The sequence below is a fragment of the Silene latifolia genome, chromosome 10 (assembly GCF_048544455.1).
Source record: "Silene latifolia isolate original U9 population chromosome 10, ASM4854445v1, whole genome shotgun sequence".
In the NCBI taxonomy this organism is placed as follows: Eukaryota; Viridiplantae; Streptophyta; class Magnoliopsida; order Caryophyllales; family Caryophyllaceae; genus Silene; species Silene latifolia.
This window is the reverse complement of record NC_133535.1, coordinates 15,959,779-15,979,451: the sequence shown is the minus strand read 5'-3', so window position 1 is coordinate 15,979,451 and position 19,673 is coordinate 15,959,779. Positions and strand designations below refer to the sequence as shown.

Genomic DNA, 19,673 nt, shown 5'->3' with positions numbered 1-19,673 from the left:
TAAAATGGCACCATATGAAGCTCTGTACGGTAGAAAATGCCGTACTCCAGTCTGTTGGGATCAAACCCAAAATGTTCCAATGTTAGGACCTGATTTGGTGACCGAGTCCATTGAACAAGTTAAGATCATTCGGGAGCGGATGAAGACCGCTCAGGACCGTCAAAAATCATATGCTGATGTCCGTCGTCGACCACTTTCCTTTGAGGTTGATGATCAAGTATTCCCTAAAGTGTCACCTATGAAAGGGGTGAAACGGTTTGGCGTTAAAGGGAAGCTGAGCCCTAAATATATTGGACCTTTTCGGGTGATTGAAAAGATTGGTCCTGCTGCTTACCGTTTAGAATTGCCCCCAAATCTAAGCAAGGTTCACAATGTCTTCCATGTTTCTCAGTTGAGGAAGTACATTAGTGACCCTAGCCATATCATCCAAGAAGAGATTCTTGAATTGGAGCCTAACTTGGCGGTGGAAGAAAGGCCAATTCGGATTCTTGAAAAAGCCAACAAGCAACTTAGGAGCAAAGTTGTACCTCTAGTCCGTGTTCTTTGGCGTTGTGGAAATGTCGAAGAAGAGACTTGGGAGACTGAGGCTTCTATGTTAGCTAGATATCCTGAATTATTCTCGTAAGGTATTCCTTTTCTTACTCTTTTTCCGAGTTACTAAGCCGTGTTTAATCATAATTAGTAAAGATATTATTCTTATTATAAAACTTTAAACTAAAATTTTGAAAATGCTTTTATTATTTTTAATGGTTTTAACATTAGTGAATGTTAAATCTCGTTGTTGGAGACGTCCCAATAATGGGTTTTCTCATTTATTGGTGTAGAAATATTTTTATATCTTGATATGAATGTGGATGTTCTTGTCTGATCAACGAGAGTATCACCGTTTCATTGAAAAGATACCTATATTTTCCTTATGATTATATTATTAAGATGTTGTATACTATAATTTCTCCTTCTAAGTTTCGAGGACGAAACTTTTTAAAAGGAGGGGTGATTGTAACACCCCGTAATTTCGGACCGTTAATATATTGCGGAAGTAATAATAATTCAAAGAAATATAATTTTATTATATTTTGAAGTAAAGTATTTATTTTAATAGTTTTGAAATGTTTAAAAATAGTTTAAACCGTGTAAAAACTTTTTATTTCGAAAAATGGGCATATCGGGAAAAAATGACAATTCTTTTGAAAATTGGGCAAACGATTTTGGAAATGGGTCGTATGAGTATTCAATTTTCTTGTAATCTCGTGTTTAAGAACTTTGGTTTTGTCGGAATTTGTCTTTGACAAGCGGTTCTAATTATTATCGAAACGAGCCAAAACCGACTCGTAAAATCCCGACTAAAACCCGCTCCCTTCCTCCTTTCCTCTCCTATCCCGCGGCACCCCCTCCTTTCCCCTTCTTTTTTTCTGATTTTTCTTACCAACTTCATCTTCCTCTATGTTCTAAAACCTTCCAAAACACCATTTTTATACAACTTAAGCTTTTTAAGCCAAATTTCACCATAACTTTCTCATTTCTAGTCGGATTTTCATAAAATTTATATTTCCGGAATCCTCTCTTCGAGATCTACAACCTAGTATGTTTTAATTTCAGTTTTCTTGATGTTGATTTAAGACGAATTTGGGTAATTTCGGTTTTTTGTACTTATTATTGTGTTTTTATTGTTTATTTAGGTGAAGAATTGGAAGACGAGTTTAGGGACTCGTATATTGTTGAAGATAGTGGCTAGTTGTGTGTTAGGGTTTAGTATTCAAGGTGCTAATTGCTCATTTTCTAGCTTAAGGTAACATATTTCGAGTTACTCGACGAATAATCGTCACATTCTTTGCTTTTTGTATGTTTTTGTGATTTTTATTTGAGTAATTTGTTTCACATGATAAAATGGGTTGCATGCATGTCTTTTGTTAGTTTAAATTCTCATAATAGTATAGAAATGGAATGGGAACGATTAAGTAATGCTTAAAACGGAGTTAAAATGAACAAAAACGGAAAAATGGAGGAGTGGGGGTGGCGGCCAGCAGGCCCACGGCTGGCCCACGGCTGGCCCGGGTCAGCCCGTTGCTTGTTTCGCGGTTTTTCATGCAATATTTGTCATTTCGGGTTCATTAATGTTATAGTTAGTATAAGTTACATATGAGTACACTTTTGAATTGAATCATATTAGTAGTAAAAATTATGTTAATGGTAAAAATTATGTTTATATTGGTATTTGCACATGTTAGGGTAGATTATATAATGAAATTGTAATGATTAGGCTCAAAATGAATTTTATAGCGATAATTGTAATGTTTTGATGATTGTGCCGAAAACTGAGCCTTAGTCCCTTTGACTGATTCGATGTCAGTTAATTGAGTGATTCGGTTGGATGAAATTTGATATGAATTGGATAATCGGCCTTTTTCTTGTTTTAGGCCATTTATCAAGTTTTTAGTTCACATGTATAGTTGGTTGAATTTAATAGTTTCTTATATTGTAGAAACGGCCCTAGATTCCCTGAAGCCTTTAATATTGTTAATATTGCTAGAATTGGTATTGAATACTTCTTGCAGGTTGTTGTGTTTGTCATAGATAGGTCTTTATAGTCTCTGACGAGTATATGTTCACTGCTTAATAGCCTTTGTGTTCCTGACTTGGTGGGTTTATATCCAAGTTGGGGCATGACCTCGTTACTTATTTTGATAGTAAGTGGTCAGCTTAAGTACTAGCCAACTCTTTGGTGGACTCCTTAGGGTACTCACTTTGTTTTAGAAAAATTGTGGGTCTTGGGTGCGGTGGTGTGTATCCGCATGTCTAGGTCTGCGCAGATTATAGGCTAGGGTTGTGTTGTGTCTTGACCATGTTTTGATAGAACCTCTGAGCCAAGATACCGGTTCGATTACCTTCCCTACCTCGTGGTATAGACTCGAGTTACAGAGTGACTATTGACGGGACTAAGAACTTATGCCTGTCTTTGATATATTGCCCTTTCTTGTATGGTGATTTTATGAATTATAATAGATGAGATGTAAGCCGGTTACAATTGATAAAGTTTGGATTACTATTTGTTATATGTTTCACATGATAGTTTAATTTGGTCAGTTTAGGGGTCATAGGTTAGAATACTTGATAATTAAATTGTTTATCATATTGTTTACATGTTACACTACATGTTACATTAAATATGACATTTCGTGGCTGGGAGGAGTCGAAGTTACTCCCCACTGAATTGTGGCTTTCGTGTTTGTATAAAATGCGATTGACAGGTTGATGATGCTTAGTTGGGGTTCACGGACGAGCTAGTGAGCAAGAGAACCTTGGACTTAGTTTGGTTTTATTTTGTAGAAACCTTTAACTTTTGGTTGTGTATATATTTTGAAGGGACATATGTCTCCCTCTTCTATTTTGGTTTGTATTGCTATATTCCCGCGTCTTTAGTTATGTTATGTAAATTAGTTTGTTGCATTTGCAGGTTTTGGGCACTCTTAAGTTGGAAATGTTTGTGAATGGTTTAGGAAAGTTTTAAAAATTACAGGTTTTATCTAGTTGAACCAATTACAAACATATCCTGTCAGTTTTTCTGTAGAATTTACGTGTTTATTTAACGCTAAATTTGAGGGTGTCACAATGTGTACCTCAACCATCCGTTTAAGTTTTAGTTAGTCTCTCATATGATGTCGAGTAATGATTCCGAGGTCCCAAATTCAACTTATAGAAACCCTAACAAGTGAAATTTCAGCACAAGTTATAAGAAAATTTGTGCAATTTCTACTTTCTAAATCCACTTTTGGATGAAAGTTGGATTATACCCTTTCTGTCTGTCCCGTCATTTGTTTATCTTTGATTTGGTCATAAAGACCAATTATTTGATGACAAATGGATCAAATTGAGTATGAAGAATCAAATTGTTCATCAAAAGTATTTCCAAAATAAAAAAGTAAACAAATAACCAGAACCGAAGAAATAGTATAAATACATTTAATTACATCCGCGTAATTTTTATTTTTATTATTATTTTTATTGAGATTGTCTTCTCACTTTTTTTTCCATATCTAGGGGGACTTTCTCTTCATTAGAAAGAACAAGTCCTTGTATACCCAAATAATGCATTTAGATAAGATGGGATTTTATTATTTCACGACATGATGCACAATCAAATTCAAAGAATTTATTACTCTTCATGCAATCCTGTCTTCCAATTTAATACCAATTACCAACGGCAGCCGGCCGACAGTCGTTGAAAAAAAAAATTCTAATCTCGCTCCTTGAAGAGGTAAACTATTTATTATGGTTTATTTAACTGGATAGAAATTGGAGTAATAAGCAACAACAACATTACCCCAGTCTCTCATTAACTCCGGCAAATTGTAAGGTTAGGAGAGGGTCGTATGTACTAAAACAAAATTCTTGATGTAATTTCAGATTTCCAGTCATGAACCAACTATACAAACTTTAATCAACAAAATAAAAACATAAGCAATTTATGATCACATAATCTCTAGTAATAATTTAGATTAAGTAGAGGCTTTTCAGATATTTTATGTTATAAGTTGCATTTTATATAAATACATCTTTGTAAAGGAATGAAATGAACCAAGCAATTACAAGCAGGATAATTATACTAAGACCATGTAATTTAAAAACAAACAGTGCATATTTAAGTTGACATAGATTGCTCGATTTAAACTTCTCATTGTTTATCCAATAATATTAGGATTATGAGGCAAATCAGATAAAACGGTAATAGACAGAGTAATATTCTTCGTGAGGATGTTCTAGGTGTTTACGGTGTTTCTTTATCTCCTATTGTAGTTAGTTAGCTTTTGGGTTCTGCCCCTCTTATGTACCCAAAAAAAAAAAAAAAAAACTAAAATTATTACTATACGGAGTACCAAATGATGGTTGCACTTGAAATTTACCAAATTTGACGTTAACCTTAGTTGCTATAACGCAAACCGATTAAAATAGTTGATTGAAACAAATGTGAATCAAATCAAAACCAAATTCATGACAACCAATCACCAGAATGAAATTGATCGGATTTCACCAAATCCAAAAATTGGACCGAGTACCTGCTGAGTATAGCCCCACTCAAGAGCACGTTCTACAATTATGCTTCCAAGTATACTACTACTCTATTGCAGATACCTCCGTCTTAAATAAGACTAGTTCGTTTTAGAGGCACAAAGAGTATAAATTGACGACTACATCAAACACCAAACAAAAATATTTCAAAAAAAATGGAGAAAACCAAAACTTTCATTACAAAAGAAGAACTAAAAACACACAACAAAAAAGATGATGTTTGGATATCAATTTATGGCAAAATATACAATGTAACAAATTGGGCAAATCACCACCCAGGTGGTGAACTTCCCCTCTTATATTACTCTGGTCAAGATGCTACCGATGTTTTTCTTGCTTACCATCCTCAATCATCTTCACAACATCTTAATCAATTCTTTACTGGGTATTACCTTAAAGATTACGACGTGTCCGAAATCTCGAAAGATTATCGAAACTTAATCTCAGAGTTTCACAAAATGGGTCTTTTTGAAAATAAAGGTCATGGTGTTTTTATTACTATGTGTTTTGTAGTAATTATGTTTTTACTGTGTGTTTACGGTGTGGTTAGTAGTAATAGTTACTTGGTTCATGTTTTTTGTGCTATATTGTTGGGTTGTTCATGGATTCAGTGTGGTTGGATGGGTCATGATTCTGCACATTATCAAGCAATGGTTAGTCCTTGGTGGAATAGACTTATGCAATCGGTTTTTGGTAATTGTTTGACCGGAGTCGGTGCGTCTTGGTGGAAATGGACTCATAATGCACATCATATTGCTTGTAATTCTCTCGAATTTGATCCTGATGTCCAACTTATGCCTTTTCTCGCGGTTTCTTCCAAGTTTTTTAACTCGCTAACATCTCATTTTCATGAAAAAACGATGAATTTTGACTCATTTACGCGTTTTTTAGTAAGTAATCAACATATTACATTTTACCCAATTGTTGCATGTTTAAGGGTTTTTATGTTTGTTCAATCTTTTAACCTATTGTTTTCTAATCGAAAGGTTGTTTATAAGAATAGGGAGATAATCGCGCTACTTGTGTTTTGGGTTTGGTATCCGCTTCTTATCTCGTATTTACCTAATTGGTATGAGAAAATTACATTTGTGGTAATTTCTCTAGGGCTCACCGGAGTTCAGCATTTTCAGTTCAGTTTAAACCATCTCTCATGTGACGTTTACACGGGTCCTCTTAGTGGAGGCGATTGGTTCGAGAAGCAGACTATTGGAAGTCTCGATATTGCGTGCCCGTCTTGGATGGATTGGTTCCATGGCGGTTTACAATTTCAAATTGAGCACCATTTGTTTCCTAGGATGCCAAGGTGCCATTTGAGGAAGATATCCCCACTTGTTAAGGGGCTTTGTAACAAACACCATATTCCTTATAAATGTGTGTCGTTTTGGAAGGCTAATAACTTGACATTTAGTACACTTCGGACCGCTGCGCTCGAGGCACGCAATCCTATCAACTCTGCCCCAAGGAATTTGGTGTGGGAGGCCATGACTTCTCAAGGTTGAGGAGCAAACAGGGTGACAAATCTGACAATAAATGTTATGTATTTGTGTGAGCATTTTTTTTTTTGTTAAAGAAAAAAAAAATCAATGTAATAGTTTACACTTGTTTTATTTCTATCTCACAAAAGAAAATAAGTGTAAACTATTCACTGGAACAGAGGAAGTACTCGACAGTGTCGTGTATCAACACAAAAATTTAATTTTAGATTGATGCATGTGTGTTCAAACGGAAGAATATGATTGTAATTTCGTGTCTTCTCATTCATAATTCATTCATAATTCATTCATAGATAATTTCTATTGCTTGGCTCACTTGGAGTTTTCATTCTGGAAACCAAATACAAGATATACTCTAATAGCAATGTTAGAAGGACTAACCTTTATATGCGGAATAGGTACGAATTGACGATGAGGACGTGTTGATGTTCCGTCCACGAAACCCATTTTCGACGACTACTAGAGTCCTCATAGGGTTTCTTATGATGGTGGTTCCAAAAGCTCAAACGATGGTTGTTTGATTGTGATTATAGTGTTTCTAATAGACTAGTTGTGGGTTTCCACCCGATGGGCGCACTGCCCCAATTTAGCGAAAGGGTTGGCGAAAGTAATTTGGGTATATCAACGGGCCAAATTGCGTTGAATAATAATCTAATTTGGGAGCAGGTGAGCAAATTACATATGATTACGAATAAATTACAGATAATGCTAAATAGGGTGAAACATATAATAGCAACTGGAGAAGAAGACAAGAAGATAAAATTTCGATAATTTGTTACACGACCTTAGTGAAGTCCAAAATAGCAACTGGAGAAGAAGACAAGAAAATTAAATTCCGATAATTTGATACACGAAGTGTGTTATGATCTAATTCGAAGAGCATAGTGGAGTGTTGAAAGACCGTTGCTAGCATTACAAGCATCATTCTATTTGAGCCTCAGAGGGATTATTCAATAGTATGAGTAAAACCATTTCTTGTATCAAACCGCCATCACATATGAATTTTAAACAATTATAAATATAGTAGTAACATGCGTATAAGCTATTCAAAACGATACCATATTCCATAGCAACAATATGAATAAACTCGGAAGTGGTGAGACGAATCGCAAGGGCCCAATCATGTCCATAAGCAATGAAATCGAACAAATCTACCCCGAACAATCATTTTCATCACTTTATTTGGAACGTTCAATTTTAAAAGAAAATGAAATAACCACCGATTCACTATACATCATGTTGAAAGATTGAAACAACAAGCACTTCCCAATAAACCCTAAGTTAATCCTGTAAATACACGACTATAGTTTGAAAAGCGCTAGCTATTGTGAAGTGGAGTTCATGCATGATCTTTCTGTTTCTGTTTCTGTTTCTGTTCATGAATTTGATGATGTTCACGGCCTATAGAAAACAGTTTTTTTGTATGGAAGTATCAGGCGCGGTACCCCAATTTGGTGAAATGCTAGGCGGAATTGAATCGAGATTGAGTGTGTGGAAGTACAAGGCGAAATGACATTGTTAATAATGCGTAACAAAAGTGTAAAATCATGTCACATGTTTTGTCTTAGTGTCAGGAATATAACACATAAGTAGTCACGGTGATTCACAGGGAAAAACAAAACGTTAAACGAATTTGGTGGAATTCTAAGCGGAATGAAGCAAGTCGGTAGTGTACAGAAAGGCACATACTCATAGTAAGCATCATTTTATAACCAGTTGCCTTGATGGAAAAAAAAACACGCCTTTTGAGACACCTAAGTAAATTTGTTTCAGATACAAGAAGAGTAAGAATGTCTCCTTCCTTGACGGGTCCCTTGCTGTTTCTCATGATAAAACAGTTTTGGTCATCCAAGAACTTAACCCTAACTTGAGTCACCTGGCCCCTTGATCCTGTGCAGCCCATGATTTTAATGACAGCATACTTGGGTGCGGAATCCATTCTACAGTTTCATAAAACAGTATACAATCGGCATTCAACAAGTACTATGCAAAGGATCACACAAGCATAAAGAGTTGCAATTTGTTGTTTCCACAATATAGTTAAACAACCAAGATACCCCCAAACAAATGATAGCCCAAGATGGTATTAAAAAGATCAGCAGAGCCAAAAGCTAAAACTCTATCTCTTCATTTAGATTCAGTACAAATTCATTTCAATAGCTAATATCTCCGTCTTGATCATTTGTTTACCTTTTGCAATAGCTAATATCTCCGTCCTAATCATTTGTTTACCTTTTATATTCTTTGTGAGGGGTATTTTAATGAAAAGTAAACAAATGATTGGGACTGAGGGAGTAATAATCAGTAGCTTCTCAATGTTCATACAAATTCATAACGTTTTATAACTCAAAACCAGCACATCTGTTGGCCCTCCAGTATATGGTAGAAGCTATTTAAGTAAACATCCAAAGTATATGGTATAAGCTATTTAAGTAAACATGCTTCAACATCAAAGATCAGAAAAGAGAACTATGTAAGGGTAGAAGTCGCAAGTGCAGCAGTAAAAGTACAAAAGTACAGGCAACAAGGGGAACATCAACTCACGGTAAGACCTGTTTATCAAACCGCTAAGTTGCTGAAGAAAAACAAATTAGAGCTGGTCATTTTTCATACAAAATGCTAAGTTGATAACATGTGTTTATGTACCTTAGTGCTTCCACTTAGTCTAACTTCAGATAGCCATCCATTGTCAGCGGTGTCCATTCCCTCAAGTGTCAATTTTGTTCACTGTCTAAGACAGACACAAATACACGATAATATTTGCAAACAGCCGCACTGGCATCACTCAAAAAATAACCCTTCCCTCTACCAATCTACCTAAAAACAAAGAGGCATTATCTCCGATCTATTGAAGATCTCTATGGAATTCTAGTTTAGAACAAAAATGGCCTCATTCAAGCAAGTGGGAAGTTAACTGTCTTCCTTAATCTTTTAATAAAGACATGGAGAGATGATTTACAGTAGTTATGTGTCAAATGAAGTAAACAACAACAAAGCTCAAAAATTGATAAAACTATTAACCAAGTTGGTGCACCTCTTCAAATCGTGACACATCAATCATTAGGCGTAAACTTATAACTAAATACTTCAGAGCAATGCATTTATTCATAGAATAATATTTAGTAACATTATCATGAACAAGCGTAACATCACGAATTCACGACCACAAAACCAACTGAGTTCGAAGTTTAAAGTCATAAGGATGTATGACTGTCAAACCCTGTTATTTCTCCACTCAACTGCAATAAAGGCTAAAAAGATCATGCACAAGAATAACTTAATAATTACAATGTGTCAATGACAACGGTAAATTGCGGGGTATGGTTGTAAAGAGGGAGGTCCGGGTGTACACTGCATTCTCCTATACTGAGAGACTATAACATCATGGATTAAAAAAACAAAGCAAATGTGAGACAGCGAGAGAACATATTTTATTGTTCATAGAATTAATTACTGATAAAGGCATGGGCTATGATACACGAAGGAGTCGAAATCAAAATCATTGAAGGTTAACGACCAGTTGCCTGAATTCCAAGCTACGGCTCTCCGAATCGCCACTCTTACTCTAGTTGTTCCTTCCTCTACTTCTCCCTTATTACATCTCCTCACATCTTTTAGTTTTTCCTGCAAAATTATTCACACTCTCTTCTTCTTAAACAAATGGTCTCCTATACAACCGTTTAATACTTCCACAAAATTAATTTACAAACACAGTACTCAAAGACATAGCAATTCAAATGAGTATCTCTCCAATAGTCTGCCAAAAGCCATAGGGGGAAAAACACAAGCTAAATCCCACCCATCTACCCATCTCCCCACATCCCTCTCAATCTTAACAAAACCAAGCGCAAATCACAAGTTCTATTAACAAAACGAAGCATAAACAAAAGCATAGCTTGAGAGTGTACGAGAACAGCCTTGAACAGTATTTTGTTTCAACAAAAACCAGGCATAAATAAAAGCATGATCTTCCAAAAAAAGATGAGAAAGAGAAAAGAAATAGGAGTGTACAGTGAAACTGAAGGGGAAATGGAGCTGACACAAATCAACAGCTCTCCACCGTCACCACTTTCACCCACCACTGACACTGTCACCAGCAACTTCGGCCTCCAATACGCAGTCACTACCACCAATTCAATCTAGTGAATATAATGTAAAACCAACTCAAAGTAACCCATTAAAAATAACCAATCCCTACCCTGCCAACAACTATACAAGCAAACACTAAATGCAATATGACTATAAAATGTTTGATTTTTGATTGACTTTGGCTAGACCGTGATCAAAATGAACATTCTGATCAAAATGACAATTATGAATCTATTCACCTAGGGGATTGCAAGACAACTTTTAATGGCAGGAGGATAAAACCATAAAACAAGCCAAATACATGTGAAAACTTGCAGCAAAGTGTAGCCTCACATTATATCAAACCAAATAGAAGAATTCAGTATGCAGTTGTATGCTTGTTGTAGTTTCTCAACTTGCAAAACACAATTACGTCCAAAACTAAAAAAGTAACAACACAAACAATTAATTTAACTAAATGGTTACCATAATGTTTTAACTCAAAGTGGAGCAAATTAAAGAACACATAATTAAAAAGATTGTCATATGGAAAAGAGTAACAAATCAGTCTGATTATAGTAAACGCTATTATTAGCTCACTTTCTGAGACCATGAATTATCATAGGTGAATAGCAACATCTAGTGGCCCTAAATGGACTAAATGTCTCATGTGACAATCAATTATAGTCTTCGAAAGTTGAAACCACAGTTTTTTTAACCCAATAAAACACAAATATCTAAATCGAGCAGAGGACATTCAGAAAAAATTAGCCGAGTGATGATTTACTCACCTACCCAATCTACTCAATTCCCCAATTACTAATTTTGCAGCTCAATCAACTCCAAAATAATCTGCATTTATTCACAGATTCCATCCTCAGAGCTTAACCCAGCAATAGTTTGGACAAATCATGACACCCACATTTAATCTATGTTACTCCGACACTTCACCTAACTGCCGTGTCGCGTGTCAGACACGTGTCGGTATCCGACACGACACGATACTTTGACACTTCAATTTAGACTACAAAACAGGAAAATTTGCCCCAAATAGCCGTGTCCGACACGCCGACACGTGTCGGCGTGTCTGAGTAACACAGCATTTAATTAATTATTTTTTGAATAGAGTTCTCCCTCCCCATATCCCGTCTCAATCTCATCATAACTTCATCAATGTAAACAAAACCATCTCTGAGACGACTTGTTGTCTCTGAGACGACATGCCACATCCAACTTGGCACTTGGGATGTTAAAATCTCTCACCTGGCCCTCTCAAAGTTGTGCATGTTATTTCCCTTCCAAAAAAAAAAATGTTGCGCATTTTACTTAAGTGTCTCATTTCTTTCCGAGACGGCTTGCCATATCCAGCTTGGAACTTTCCTCCTCATTCTCCCTTCTTCTCTTTATCCTTACCCTTGCCTTCCTTATCCTACTGCATTTTCCCTCCTCCTACTCCTACCCCTTGTCCTTCCTCTTCCCCCTCCCCCTCCCCTTGGCAAATATTTCACATGTATCAAGTTAATACAAATGCATGAATAAACATGATTTAAACTTCTGAAGATATTTAAGTATTAAAGATAATTGAGAGGGTAAGATGACTAACCAGAAAGCAAAAGATCAGCATAAGGGCCAATCTCATCATGTCTCGCTCTTCAAAACCAGAAAGCAAAAGATTATCAATCGTCTCGCCTTTCAAACCAACTTGTAAAAAAGGAGCTCACATTATCCGTGAATTCCTTTTGTTGAAGAAAATAAATAGTAAAATGTGGTAACTGGTAAAATATATGCTCACCTGATTAGTCTATCTCTCTCAAGACAATTATAGTTTGCCTTTACCAAGACTTTTAGCACCACTGGACCCAAAATTCCTATGTTCCATGTCTCAAGATGTCCTCCCACATTCTTCAGGAATTAAATTTTTGAAATAGTGTGAGAATGATATAAAAAAATATATTAGGTACAAATGCAGATAGCCAGAAAATGCTTACTGGCAAATCGACTGCTATGCTCAGTTGCGCAAATTTGTTTGTTCCCGGCAGTACAATGCACTTTTCCTGCGAAAATAAATCTTCTCGGGTTTCGGTCTCCAGGCATATCCTGCAAGTAGTTATCGATCATTGGATCACAGACCTAATACTTCATAATTCTTAAAACGAAAGTCCAATTACTTGTGAGCCAGAGTATCTTCTACTCTTTGTCTCATTCATTAGGTTACAGATTTCTTTATCGATACGCAAAGGCATATCCTACAAGTAGTTATTGATCATTTGTTTTGTTTTTTGTGGTAAGAAAACAATTCTACCTTGCTTATTTTTCTAATTTGTGCCAATTTGTAAAATGGACCCACAATTATTGAAATCTAATCTGGCCATTATTAATCGTCGTTAATCCACAAAAGTTAAAATTATTTGCTGTCTTTCACTGCAACTTAGTGGTGCGTCACTATAAACCCTTCAATCTTTGTGTTAATTAGATTTCGAATCTTTAATAGAAGTATTTAATACATGTCATACTCTTGGTTTAAAGTAAAGCGTCGAAATGTTTTACCCATATCCAATTGTTGAGTGTCAAACACAGGAACAAGAGAAAAAAAGAAGTCACAACAACACAGTTCAACTGACAAAAAACCAAGCAATTTGTTTTTTTTTTTTTTACCATATTCATCAATAGGATGTAATTAGCATACCATTTTGTCCATTTCATAACCATTAGCCATTTCTTGATTATTTAATAGGTATGCATTTTGTTCCATATAAGCAAGAATCAATAACAGATACACCACAATAAATTATTTCCCCTCCAACAAAGAAAATGTTTGGATAGAAAATCATCCCCTCCCCCTTTTCCCTCATCCTTCTCCTCCTCCCTCCCCTCTCCCTTTCCCTCATCTATCTCCTCTCTCCCCATCTCCCACCACTTCTCCTACCCCTCTAATTGGTTGCATTAAATATCAGCCCGAGATTGATAGTTGTTGCTTGATCTCATAATCTCAGATTAGGCATAGAATGAATTTTCAAGCCCAGAGAGTATACAATTGTATAAATTCTATCCTATATGAAATCAAGCGGTAAGTGGTAACGCTAGAAATCCAAAATCAAAAATCTGAACCTATAGCCTAGATGTAGGGGAGCCCCATCATTCCTCTGATCGGGTGGCTTAGCATAGGAGACGGTTTAAGTGGTAGCGCTAGATGTTTGTGTTAAGAATGCATATATAAAACTAAGTACAGCTTCTTCTCTCGAAATATCACTCTCATGATAGAAGGGTTCAAAAAACATACATGACAATTTAACAATCAAGTATGTACTTTTCAAGACAAAGGGTGTTCTTACCAGTTTGACACCAACACATTAATGTACTTCCAGGTGGTTTGCACTGCAGACCATTGGAAGGAATAGAAGCTCCACACGGCAAAGCTGACATGAAAATAACCTATAAAAAGGATGAGATATTAGATACAAACACGATTGTGAATAACATATAAGAGATGGGAATCAATGAAATTATAGAAAAGTTAAAATACGGAGGCTAAAATACTACAATTTTTAAGCAGAACATATAAAGAATGAAGATACATCCATAACAAAGAATAGATGAGCAAGTACACTGAAAGCTGGTTAAGGTTGTCGATTCCGTTCCCAGCATCTTACAGTTGCTAACTCGCTCGCTCGCCCCCAGCCTCACTTACATCTGTTAAAACTAAAAACTCCATGACCTCTGTCCTTTTCTCTTCTTTATCCCTCCCTCTAATGTATTTTTTTTTTAAAATAAAGTAACATACTGAACTCTTTTGCCACTCTTGCTCTTTTGTATATATGTTAAAACTAACAAATTAACAGCCTCTCCAACTTTGCCCGCTCCCCTCCCATGTTTCTTTGTTAAAACCAACAACACTAACAACGTAATGGCGAACCGCCTAAAGAACTGATCTCAACAACACTAATGAGAACGAAGAAATGTTTTAATTATATTGTCTCATAAAGAACGCTAAAAGTTTAGCCTAAATGTCTAGCATGCACTTGTGACTTCACCTTCGTAGTTTGACAAAGCGTTGATACAGCTATGAACACGCTGGTTATGTCTGCTAAATGAGTAAAAAGAATGAGGAAAAAGTTTTCTTCTGTACTAATGACTATCACTCTCATTCGATTAACATAATTATCTTTCGCTTTTGGCAGTATGAATAAGCCATTGAAAAGCTAAAACTCATTTTGACATCGCTTAGCTCCATGACCTGATTGTGAGGGTATACAAGTTCGGCCCGTGGTCCGGTCCGCGGTCCATTCGGTTTGGTCCAGAACCGGACCGAAGACCAAAGTAGAGTAAACAGGTGGACGTGGACCGGACCAAATAAAATACGGTCCGGTCTGGTCCGGACCAAATGGTCCGGTCCGGTCTGGTCTTTGGTCCAGACCACTGAGTGAACACCCCTAGACATGAATGAACCCAAAAAATTATGTAGAATAGGATAAAAGGTTTCAAAAACGATAAGAAATTTAAATCGGCTCATAAATTTCTATGATCCTAACTCATATTAACTATCCCGTCCCTCATGTCTATCAAAGGAAACAAAGCTGTATGAGGTTACTCTACACAACCAAAATAGTTAACTTTTTTAAAAGTAGGGATGTAACTAACAACTGAAGCAAAATTGGAAGGCATACCTCGATAGATAAGACAACCTATGCATACAAACCAGACAATGGAGTAGAAGATTCAGCCAAAAATAGTACAACCCACACACAACGGAGCTTACATGATTCAATCTTCACTCACCACTTTCAGCGACCACTCCACCGCCGACTCCGTTGTCTCCTGCTTCGACCTTCGATACCCAGCCACCGGTAAAAATTGTTGTTAGTGGACATAGTCAACTATACCGACTCAGCTCTAACCAAAGCAAACCCATCCTACTAAAACTCATGTGGGTGTGGATGTGTCGTACGTGAGTATGTGAGGCGAGAGACAATGTCGGTACACATCTTCTACGCAGACTATTTATGCACACCTACACCAAAAGTGAAACAGGAGCAAGGGGGTTATCATTTTTGTTAAGATATTATTTAGTCCATGACACAAGGTAGGCCAAGTGATCCCAAATCAAGCCAAAAAGAAATGGATTTCAGAAGCTTAGAACATCAGAACAGTTCTCAGAATCTCAGCAGAAATTGGGCAACTTCATTGCATCATATCTCATGCTATGCTAATTGGATATGAGTGAATCTTATGTCCCTAGAAATATTGGAATCTTAGTTAAACAATGCATTTTGAATCACCACCATATCAGATCTATAGCATGACTTATGGCTGCTGCAAGCAGACCCTGCAAAAGAATGCTATGACGCACATTTCTGACCTGAAGTTACTAACGGTTTAATAACTCAATATTCAGGCCATGTTCTTACATGATTCTAATTGGGAATGAAAGACAACTCATTTAGCTTTCATATGGTGTATCATGGGCCTTTTTACTCAACCTGAGCTAGGAGAAATGTTGTATCAAAGTTACTGCTGCTACACAGGAAACATGTTGAACTTTCAGCAGTTACCTGCAATCACTCAAGGTTGAATAATAAAAGATCTAGGAGGGTTTTTAGGGTGATTACAATTGGAGAGCATAGCCAACTCATGTAGCTTTGATTTGGCATATGGGTCACTTCCTGGTTCATCTTGAGTCAAGAGTTATGGTGCCTGAAAGTTGTTACTACGTGCTGAAACGTTACAGCACAGTTCAGAAATGACCTGATATCACTTATAAACATGCATATCCCGACTTACAGATCATTATTGAGGGTGAAACTTGTTGGAGGTGAAAGCTAACATCTGTAGCTTCAAAATGGTATAGGTTGGACATGTTAATTTCCAGGTATCAAAGAGTTATGAGCTCTGCAAGTCGTCCCTAATGCTAAAAGTAATGCTAAATCAAGTTTGTTATACTTGTGTGTCAAAAGGGCATTCTATTCATTCCACACAACCTCTAATCCTTGCAAAATAGCATCACCTGACCCTATGTTTATGCTTATGCAATAGAATATGGTGAAGGGGATGTGGCATTCAGAATTGACCTTCAGAAAAAGTCAGAAAAAGGAATGCGCCAACTCTCCCATGTGATGCCTCTTTGTCCTTTTCCTTCCTTTAACTGGCAGCAGCTACAAACCTGATTTGTCAGACCCATTTTATCCATGAAAAAGCGTACAATCCATAATTCGAGACACAATAATAGATCAATTCACAAGATTCGGTTACCCTTCTATCCCAAATCGCAAGTTCAATTAACGCAACATCACATGCAAACAAGGAAAATAATGCAACAGAGTATAGTCTATTCATCTTGATTGTTTTCACACATTTATCGAAAATGAGTAAGAAATAATTAAAATCAGAAATTGGATGTAAATCAATAAACAGAAATCAAATGTAAACCATAGAGAGTAGATGAATACCGCACTATGTTCCCTCCTTCCAATCTTCTGCACAACTTCGTAGTCATCTGGAACAATAAGAAATAAACACAAGTTCACTAAGTATACAATAAATTTGTACATTATAATTTCAGTCTTTTAACAACAAAAAAATACTCATTATCCTCCGTGTAATACACTCTCTCGCCGACGTATGGTCTGTGTACGAGCATGGGGGTCTCAAGTAAAGTTTGTTAGAAATTTAAATTGGAAATATAGCTTCACTACTACAGATACAGGCTATAACAACGGTTAAAAAACGTTGTTATATAAAAAAGCGGACGTTGTTAAAGCGTCCGTTGTAAAAGGTTTTAACAACGGTTGGTTTCTTAAGGAACCCGTTGTTAAAACTATTAACAACGGTTTTTAAGTATCAAAACCCGTTGTGGAAAGTGTGACTCAATTTTGGTGGGAAAGTTATAACAACGGTTGTAATATAAAAAACCGTTGTTATAACTAAAGACAACGGGTTGTTTCTCAATAACCGTTGTTGTTTGTTTTTAAAAAAAAAAAAAATTAAATATTACTAGATGCATGCATAATTACGGCCCGTTATAATTCCGATGCATGCATTATTACTGCCATCCCTGTATATGAATGGACAATATATGGATGAGAAGGGTTATAATAAGATTTGAAGCAGCAGAGAGAGATATGATGATGATTATGGCACAACTTCCTAAACATATATTAATTAAAAAACAACTCAAAAGACACATTACTTAGTATAAATACATGCATTATCTCAACTAACATTCCATTATCTCACTATATATCTCCAAACCCTAACTGCTAAAACAAACTCCAAATAAACCCTAATTAATCTTTCAAACAAACTCCAAACTTCATCAATAAAATGAATGATACCATCCTTAAGACTCTTACTATGACCGAGAACAACAACAGTTTCATCCGCCGGTTGCTCCACATTGAGGACAGTTTCAGGAGCTACCTTGTGGATGCTCGATCCGCACTCAAGGACGCCCAAAAAATGGCTTGACAGAGCAGCAGTTGTTGCAGCTATATGACGATATAACAACTGCTGAACGAAACCTCCAAATAGCTAAGGAGGAGAGGATGGATATGATAGAAGAGAATAAGACTCTCTATGAAAATATAAGAATTGCATTTTTATCAATGTAATTCTTTTTTTAATTTATGTATTTATATATATATATATATATATATATATATATATATATATATATTAATTAATTAATTAAGTTTATCATGCATTCCTCTCTATCATCTTGCTTCTTCTTTGTTTTATTTTATTTAATTTGTTTTACTAGCTAATTAAGCGAATAATACTTAGAGAAATAACAGAATGATCGATAAAAAACACATACATGCAAATGAAATAATTAGAAAAAGAAAATAATGACGATGAAAGACGATGAAACCAACAGTGACGGCGAGATTTACCTGATAATTAGAGAAAGTAAGAGACGATGAAACCAACAGTGACGGCGAGATGATAAAGCGACGATGAGAAAGAGAGAAAGAGACGATGAGAAAGTGTGTGTTTATTGTGTTTGTGTTTGTGTTTATTGTGTTTGTCTGTGTTTGTGTTAAGGTTTGTGTTTTGTGGCTGTAGCTGATCTGTGTTTGTGTGGTTTATAGTATGAAAAGTATTGACAACGGTTGTTAAACAAAAACCGTTGTTAAAAAGTTTTAACAACGGGTTTAAAAAATAACCGTTGTGATTACTTTTCACTAACTTTGCGCCATTTTTGCGCCAAATTATTAACAACGGTTGTGCATGTTTGACCCGTTGTTAAAACTTATAACAACGGTTATATAACCATAACTGTTGTAATTAATTTTAGTAAAATTCGCGCCATACGTTCTACAACATCTATGGTGATTTTCGTGAATAAGCGTTGTTAAAGGGGCGTTGTAGTTGCCTGGATTTGTAGTAGTGCTTGAACAATCTAACCAAACTACTCATAACATCGACACATCGTACTTGCTAAATCCTCAAAATAACCTAGAAATTCCAATATTCCCAAAAAATTCGTTTAGGTTGATTTCTTTCGCGCTTCTTTCCTTCTTTTCTGGCGTCGACGTGCTTAATACGGCTTAAAAATTGGCAAATTAGTAAGAATTTCCATTCATGGTGAATAATAGCTATAAGACATTAAAATTGCCCAACTTATTGCATGCAATCAATTTAAACCTAAATAGAAGCCCCAAATTATTGCATGCAATCAAAATCAATTTAAACCTAATAATTAAACCCTAAATTAATTAAAAAAAAGGCATACCTCAAGTGTGAATAATCACTGGCTAAACGGAAAAAAAAAAGCAAACAACTTCAAGACGGCTAAGTAAAAGGCCCTAAACAGAGATGAAGAGATATCAAAAGTGCTTAAATTAGAAAATGAATTAGAGTAAGAATAAGAAAAAAAAAAAAGAAATCACACGAATCAAAAGAGGAACTTACCTAATACAATCGAAATCCCTAATTTAATTGTGAACCATAACCCTAATTTGTGATATTTAAGTGATCTGGGAAAGTGGGTTGATTCAACTGATAAATTTGAGATGGGATCCGACTAATTTGAAGCAATTTGTAGGAGAG

The 19,673-nt window shown here is 35.9% G+C and overlaps 1 protein-coding gene across 1 annotated transcript; it reads left to right on the top strand.

Moving 5' to 3' along the window:
• The first annotated feature begins 5,222 nt into the window (after positions 1 to 5,222).
• On the top strand, positions 5,223 to 6,594 carry LOC141607836 (acyl-lipid (9-3)-desaturase-like). Its single transcript, XM_074427183.1, has one exon. It carries the CDS (start codon positions 5,223 to 5,225, stop codon positions 6,564 to 6,566), a length of 1,344 nt encoding a protein of 447 aa, XP_074283284.1. The 3' UTR covers positions 6,567 to 6,594.
• Positions 6,595 to 19,673: the final 13,079 nt, after the last annotated feature.

What these genes read in the sequence shown, in the direction of transcription:
- LOC141607836 (XM_074427183.1), top strand. Translation starts at nt 5,223, where the DNA reads ATGGAGAAAACCAAAACTTTCATTACAAAAGAAGAACTAAAAACACAC.